Below are 8,287 nucleotides of genomic sequence, written 5' to 3' on the forward strand. Positions count from 1 at the left end.
AAAAAAAAAAGAAAAAGAAAAAATCCCCCCAAACCCCGACTCGAATTTAATACTTACAGCTGTGTGTTTATATGGTTTATTCAATAGACCCTTGTAATCTGATCCAAATGTTTCCTAGCGGATGTTTCTTTTCCAAAGTAAATCTGAATTATTAATCCAGCCGCATCATTACTGCGTTGGAATTTGCTTCTCTTTCTCCCCCTGCCCCCTGTAACAAGGCACCTCTGTGCTCCGCGGCGCCGCATCTCGCCGGGGGGACGATTTTGGAGCGACTGGGAGGGGGGAAAAGCAAAAAGGGGAAGAGCGAAAGGGGGGAAAAAAAACCTCTCTAAAAGGGGAAGCGAGATGGGAAGGGGTGTCCCGGTCAGGGCGGAGGCGAGCGAGCGGTGCCGGGGCAGGAGCTGCTCCGGGTGCGGCCGGGAGGGATGCGCGGGGGAGCGGAGCGGAGCCGGTGTCCGCCGGGCAGGTGAAGCGCAGGGGGGGTGTGTGTGTGCTGTGGCCGCGCCGGGGGCCGTGGCTGGGTGCCCCAAGGCTGACGTGCTCTTGTTTGCTTGTCTTACCATTTCCCTCCCCCGTCCCTGCTCCCCTCCAGAGCACCTGGAGACCGTCCCGGGTCCCAGCGAGGCGCCCCGGATCCGCTTCGTCTTCAACCTCAGCAGCGTGCCGGAAAACGAGGTGATCTCCTCGGCGGAGCTGCGGCTGTACCGGGAGCAGGTGGAGGAGCCGAGCGCGGCGTGGGAGGGGGGCTTCCACCGGATAAACATTTACGAAGTGATGAAGCCGCTGTCGGAGCGCGCTCAGGCCATTACGCGCCTGCTGGACACGCGTCTGGTGCACCACAACGTGACGCGCTGGGAGACCTTTGATGTGAGCCCGGCTGTGATCCGGTGGACCAAGGACAAGCAGCCGAACCACGGGCTGGTGATCGAGGTGACCCACCTCCACCACGCACAGACTCATCAGGGCAAACACGTCAGGATTAGCCGATCTTTACCTCAAGGGCGCGGGGACTGGGCTCAGCTCAGGCCGCTCCTGGTCACTTTTGGGCACGACGGGCGAGGCCACGCGCTGACCCGCAGAGCCCGGCGGAGCCCCAAGCACCAGCGTTCCCGCAAGAACAAAAAAAACTGCCGCCGCCATGCCCTCTATGTGGATTTCAGCGACGTGGGCTGGAACGACTGGATCGTGGCGCCCCCGGGGTACCAGGCGTTTTACTGCCACGGGGACTGCCCCTTCCCTCTGGCCGACCACCTCAACTCCACGAACCACGCCATCGTGCAGACGCTGGTGAACTCCGTGAACTCCAGCATTCCCAAGGCCTGCTGCGTGCCCACGGAGCTGAGCGCCATCTCCATGCTCTACCTGGATGAGTATGACAAGGTGGTCCTGAAAAACTACCAGGAGATGGTGGTGGAGGGGTGCGGGTGCCGCTGACCCCCTTCCCCGCCGCCCTCTCCTCCCCTTCTCTCTCCCTCCCGTCCCACCCCAGAACTGCTTGCTATAGCTGGACTCTTCTCTAAACTAAACGTTCACCTTGACCTTATTTATGACTTTATGTGCAAATGTTTTTGACAATAATGATCATATATTTTGACAAAATATATTTATAACTACATATTAAAAGAAAAAAAATAAAATGAGTCATTATTTTAAAGGTAAACGCATTTTGTGTCTCGGCTCTCAGGGTGCTGCTGAGGCTGTGCTGGCTGGGAGTGCAGCCGGGAATTTATCTTCTCTCCTTGTCTTTTCCACCCTCCGACCCCTTTTTCCCCTCCCCTACTCCTTTTCTACTTAAAGGCTTTGCAAATTTTAGTCTTTCTATTTCTCGCCGAGGTTCCGCGGATCCCCCGGTGCCGGGGCTGTGCCACGTGGGAGATGAGGGTCCCTGGAGATTAAGAGCCGCTGGGAATAGAGCCGACCTTGCTAACCTGGCCCGAGCCTTTGCAAAGCAACCCACCAAAAATGCATTTGAAAAGAAGGTGAAGATTTACCTGAGGGCTTTATGCTAAACCCAGTGGGTTTTATACCCTTTCTCCGACTTCAGGATTCCCCAGGTTTTAAAACTATTAACATTTCCCCCCCCCTCCTCCCCTCCCCACTGGAGATGGGGAAGCTTCAAAGGTTTCCACGGGTCCTTTGAAGATCAAATCACTCCATTACAATGCCAAAAAAAAAAAGATATCTGGAGCAGTTAAATATGTGTTAGCTAATAGCTACCTGTGCTGTGTCCTTTCTAAATTGCTTCCGAGCAGGAAGGTGATCAGAGCCAAGCAGGTACAGTTGGAGGTATCCAGGGCCTTGAAACTCTGGCTCAAATGCATTGGAAGGGCTGTGTTTGGCTTGGAAAATAGGGAGCTGGGCTGGGCTGGGTGGTGTGGGGCTCATGTCCTCAGCCATCGTTGGAGTGGGAAGGGGCAGCAGGGCGAGGGTGCAGGATAATTTTCTTTTTTTTTAATTTATTCTTTTTTTCTTTTCCTTTAATGATTGAAGCTTTCCAACCCTCCGAAAGGGGCAGCTCAGTTGAAACCAATAAAAACTGCAGTGGAAAGCTTGCCAAAAGCCTTGGCTCCCTGAAGAGTGCAGGTGGAGAGAGGAGATGGGAGCTGTGGGGGGAGGCGAGCGTGGCCCTGTGTTTCTCTTGGAAGCAAAAAAAACCCAGCCCTCAACCTCCTCTGTGCCAGGGAGGCTTTTCCACCCCTCCATCCTAGCAGTTTGCAGGCCCACAGAGTCCCCTTTGCTGCTGGAGAGCCTTTGAATGTCTCTGGGTGCTGGGGGGGGTCCTCAAATCTTTCCAGCAACCCTGGAAGGAGTGATGGGTGTTGGTCTCCAGGGCCGCCTCGGCCCCGGAGCTGACACTCCCATCCCTGCTTTTTAGAAGGGAAATGCGTGGCCTGGGGCATCGGCGACCTGCTGCCTCCCCTTTGATGCCTGCATATCAGACATAGCCGTGCCAAAGAAAGAATTTCATTTTGAAGTGGCATCAGCTAAAGGCGAGCGCCTTTCAGCTGCCTGACAGGGCAATTACACACATCTCCATCGATAACCCCGGCTGCTGCGGGGTCGCTCCTGGAAAGGGGGTCCCAGGGCCCCCCCCGACAGCCCTGGGGGTGGGGCAGCCACTGCAGGAGGGTGCCTTGGGGGGGATGGAAAAAAAAAATCGCCGTGTAACTTTATTAAAAGAAAGAGTCTTCTCCCAGGTTCTCTTCCTTCTTTGTTGGTACATCCCGGGTTGTCCTGGAGGCCGCCAGGGTGTTGTGGGGCTGAGCAGCATCTGCACCAAATGCCTCTTGGATTTAGGTCATTCTCGCTGGAGGAGCCTCCAACTGCTTTGCTGCGTTCCTGCTGCTTTATGGAGCTGTTTATTTTGGTGCTTCTTCTTGCATTGCGTTTCAGTGATGAAATCAAAGCCTCTGCCCCGTGGAGGCCACAGGCACTTGCTTTTCCGTAGGTGCTGCTGTTGTCCTGATGCCTCCGTGGCCCTTGGGAGATTTTCCTTTGCTTGGTGAGATCCTACGTAGGGTGTTCTGTTAAGAAACTGTAGGAAAGAAGTTTCTTAAAAAAAAAAAACAAACCTGAAATATTTTAATTATGTAAATTTTATGGGAATCTAAACTGTGGCTATAAACCCACTGACAGTAAAAGTGATCTCTGTGACAAAATACTCATGGATGTATTAAGGAATTTAGTCTAAACTTGTGAATTTTACACAGAGCACAGGGGCTGAGGGTTTCCCTCCTTGTGTGTGTGTGTCCGTGTCACATGTGGGTGTCAAACTGTTGCATGGCCTTGTGTGATCTGGGAGGCATTAAGCAAAATTCTCAGTCTGCTAAATTGCTTAAAAATAGGAAAATAGAACAAAATTGTAGGGAGGCCAGAATTACCCCCTTTCTAGTTTCCAGCTGACAACCAGTGGTGTTTTTTTCCCCCACCACTTAAATTTATGCTGCATTTTACCGGTGTTAATCCAAACTCTCTTCACCATCCTGGCAAGGAGGAGAGGGGTTGCAGGGAGACCCAGGGGTTCCACACAGCATTTCTGGCCATTGTTTTGTGCATTTCTTGCAGCAGTTGTGGGGTTTAATCCTGCGTGCTGGAATTACTGCGATGACCAGTCCTGTTTGCCGAGTGCTCCTTGCCGTAGACGTGCCAGTTTGGTTTCAGCAGAGAAGAGCTGGAGTGGTGGTTTAATCTCAGGCAGCCAATGTTTATCTTTGCTTAAAAATATAACAAAATTTATCTGCTTTCTAAGTGCCATCATCCCCCTGACCGTGGAAGGTATTACTTGCAAATGTTGCTCGTTTCAGAGCGAGCACTTCGTGTCAGCTGGCGCAGAAATCCCTGGAAGGTCTGAGATAAGGGATATCAGTTTAATCCCCCCCTTACTCAATCCAAGCTGTGAATGGAAGGGGAGCAGGTTGCAGGTGGGTGTGCAGATACTTCCCACCATCTGGTGTCCTCCGGACAGCTGTGCTCAAGGATCAGCATCCCGAGAGGCATGAGCTGGATGGGAGATGCTCTGTGGCTCACTGTGATGGGAATTCATCTCTGTGCCCTCCACAGGAAGACTGTGGCTTTGGATACCTAAAAAACACTGTCTGTGTGGGTTATGGATATAGGAAATGAGGAGAAGATCTCGGTAGGGTTTACTAACGCCCCGTGGCTCCAGCTGAATTGATCCCAGTGATGTTGGTGAGGGCCACTGGATGCTGTGCAATGACATTATTGCTGAGCTAAGGTGAGAGTGTGGGGTCAGGTGGCTGGAAAATGGGGTCCCAGGCTCTGCCGTGTGTCAGGAGCTCCCCCCAGAGACCTCTGCTTACAACGATCCCATCCCCAACCCCTCCTCTCTTGCCTTGTGTAGGATCCCAAGAGTCTTCTGGCAGGATTTTCTTCTCCCAGGTAAAAACCCACCCCCAGGTCGAAGCTCACAGCATCAGAAGCCTGGAGATGCCGTGGCTGAGGAGGCTGCACAGACAGCCAGGCTTTGCTTGTAGCCACAGGGGCCGAGGCTTTGCAAATTAGTTTCTAAAAATGCAAAAGGGTTTGGAAGAGAAGCACCGAGGTTTGCACAGTTGCTATTCTGGGAGGAGCACGAGGCTTTGCTACGGAGCCAGCAGAGGAAGACGGGGGCCCTTCTCTGACTGCAGTGCTTGGACACCTCTGGCAAACTTCTCACTGACCACGATAACAATTAGCACAGTCAGGCTGTGATGGCCTGGAAAATGTTTGAATCTTGGCACTGACAGAGGCTTTGTTCTCCTTATTCTGGGGTTTTGTAGCATGATGGCAGGTCTGAAGGTACTCTGCTGTGCACAGTCCTTATCTGAAGTTACAGGACCTAAACAGGTAAGAGGAGATATATTACTGCCCTTCTATAGGTAAGGATCTTGAGCACAGTCATGGAGAGAGAGCAGGCAGAGCTAGAGGAGGTATTTGAGGCCTCAGCACCTGTCTTGTGGTCTAAACAAAAAAGTCTCATCTGGTCTTGAGTCTTACCTTCTGAAGATCCATCTCTTAACCTCAAAGCACTGGTGGACTCCTATATAATGTAATGATGAGGAAGCTGTGAAGTCCAAGTTGTTTTCTAGGCAGGAGTGATAATGACAGGGAGCATCAGAAATGACCCAGACACTAGTTTTCCCTTCATTGATCCTACATTCAACTTTGGAAGTGTGAAATAGGATTTTCAACATGTTATTTTCACCTGACTTCTTAAAGATGTGCCTCAAACTTACTCCTTGGTTGACAGCAGAGCATCCACCGAGATGCAAAAAGTGAAGGGAAAAATCCATCAGTCCCTTGCACCTTAACAGAGCCCAAGAAGGAATGAAGCCATGGGGAACTCCAGCTCTCTTGGATCAGCCATGAGTCAGTTATTCAACTCAGCAGATGAACATGTGCTGGTTCTGAGTGGTCCATTCAGAATTTGCCCCAAGTCAGAGCTGTTTTCCACACTGTCAGCATTTTTTCATGCACTACCTCCTGCTCGTGCCTTGATTCTGTATTTTACATGAGAATATCAGGATCCCATTGACCCCTTGTGTTCTCCCAGAACTCTGGTTTGGCTTTGCCAAGAGCTGCTCTGAGCCCATTTGCTGAGCAATGGCAGTGGAGTTCACGGGAGAGCTCCCAGCATCCGTGCCCATGAGAGGCATCGTGGAATCACAGAATACTTTGTGATGGAAGGGACCTTTATGGGGCACAAAGTCCAACCCCCCTGCCATGGGCAGGGACATAAAGTCCCAGAATCCCAGAATGGTTGGGGTTAGAAGGAACTTTAAAGCCCATCTCATTCCAACCCCCTACCATGGGCAGGGACACCTTCCACTATCCCAGGTTGCTCCAAGCCCTGTCCAACCTGGCCTTGGACACTTCCAGGGATGGGGCATCACTCCCAGCCCCAGGTGTGCTACAGACTACAAGGGCTACCTGGACATTTTGCTTGGCCAAAAGCCATCACCAGTAGGATTTCATCCTAGAAAGGACCTGTGATGAGATGCCCCTTCCAAAACATCAGGGAGAGCCAAGGAAAGCTTTATCCAAACCCTGTGCTTTGGATCTGTCCATATGCTGCAGGTGTGTTTGCATTTTGAGATGCTCACCTGCCTTTGGGACCCTGTAGGTGGCTGGTTGTATTTACATCATCAATGTTTCTGCCAGTCTTCTTTTCATGCAGGTGCTGGCACAGGGTGTATTTGTAAATGCAGATTTTCCTTTCCACTTTTGGTCTGATTCACCCTTTTCCTGGAGATCACAGATGTGCAAATCTAGGGAGACCACACACTTCCCAGAAGAGAAGTTGGCTCCCAGTTCTAGCAGTCTCTGGATGGAAAATATTGAAGTTACTCTATATTCACAGAAGAAAAAAAAAGGAAAAAAAAGTCTGTGCTAATTCTCTCCAAAGGTCCACCTGCTGCTGTGGGAGAAGGCAGGAGCACCCATCAGCCTCCAGCTATTTAGAGGTCAGAGCTTATAGAGGCAACATCAGGTCACTGTATTTAATAGGCCAGTGTGGATTTTACCTCAAGAAATTCATAGGATTACTTTATAAATCTTATATATATTTTTTTTCAGATCAGTGTAATCCTCTGCCAGTGATTTCCACGCTTTGTCTATCCCTTCCTTTTGAACTGTTGCCTTTTACTGGTTTTGAAGCCATCACCTAGAAGTTCATCCTCCTGCCCCAGAAGCTTCCTATTTCCCTCCTCTACACCAGAGATCACATCTCTTCTGCTCTGATAAATCTGTCACCCTTGTGCCCTGCCCAAGCTGAAGGGACCTGCAGGTCTTCCTGTGTGGAGGCTGGTCCTCAGCTGTTTTGGGACTGGGCAGGGGATCCTTTCCTCTCCAGCCAGCTGTGGAACACAGAGGGGATGCTGTTGGGTGGGTCCTGTCAGGAGCAGGACTTTGTGCACTGCCCTCAGGAAATTGCCTTTATGGCAGGGATTTCAAGCCCTTCTGAGCTCCTGCAGCCTGATCTAGGGGAGGGTGTGTCTGCCCCTGGCAGGGGGTTGGAACCAGATGTTCTTTAAGGCCACCTTCTGACCCAAACCATTCTGTGATTGTGTCTTGGCTCTGCCCATTCCTGATTAGATAATGTCACACCTCGTGAACGTGTCCTGGTAACATGAATTAATTCCTTCATGCTTGAATGGAGGCTTCTTGTCGCTAAAAACTGAAAGCTTGACTCAGCCTGGAGTCCCACAGGCAAAGAGCAAGTGGTTTTCCACCTGTTCCTTCAGTAATATGAGGTTATGTGTTATGAAGTAATCACCTGATATGGACTGTGCTGTTTTGCATATCAGATTCTGCAGAAGGCAGTGACAATCTGCATTGCTGTTATTGGCTTTTCTCGTTTTGTCTGTGCTGTAATGTACTGAAATGGGTGAAATCCTTCGTGTCAAGATTGGCTAAGAAAGGCTAAATTGATTATACACCTTGCCGGGGGAGCCCTGGGCTGGATGTCCAGGTTGAAGAGAGTTTAATAGGGAATTAAATAAATAGAAGCAAACGCTCTGCTTGAATGCCATGCTAAGCAGTTGTGTCTGAAGGAGGAGGACTGAGGAGCTGAGTGAAGAGCCACCCATGTCCTTTTTCCCCCCCGTCTTTTGGAGTTTATCTCTTAAAACTCCTTCCATCCTGAGTATGTGGCGACACGACAATACTGTATGTGATATGTACAATGTGTATATATAATATAAATGTGCTGGTCAAGTGCCAAGTGCTTTGAGTGGTGCAGAGAATTCGTCCTGCTGGTCACTGAGGTGATGGAGCTGGGGTAGAAGCT

The 8,287-nt window shown here is 50.6% G+C and overlaps 1 protein-coding gene across 1 annotated transcript; it reads left to right on the forward strand.

Annotated features, from left to right (window-relative positions):
* Nucleotides 1-345: 345 nt before the first annotated feature.
* Nucleotides 346-1,625, forward strand: BMP4 (bone morphogenetic protein 4). Its single transcript, XM_029964161.1, has 2 exons — nt 346-466; nt 593-1,625. The coding sequence occupies exons 1-2, from the start codon at nt 346-348 to the stop codon at nt 1,432-1,434; spliced, it is 963 nt and encodes a 320-aa protein (XP_029820021.1). The 3' UTR covers nt 1,435-1,625.
* The last annotated feature ends 6,662 nt before the right edge of the window (nt 1,626-8,287 follow it).

Source organism: Manacus vitellinus, unplaced genomic scaffold (genome assembly GCF_001715985.3).
Source record: "Manacus vitellinus isolate BGI_N305 unplaced genomic scaffold, ASM171598v3 scaffold_6_pilon, whole genome shotgun sequence".
NCBI classification, from domain to species: domain Eukaryota; kingdom Metazoa; phylum Chordata; class Aves; order Passeriformes; family Pipridae; genus Manacus; species Manacus vitellinus.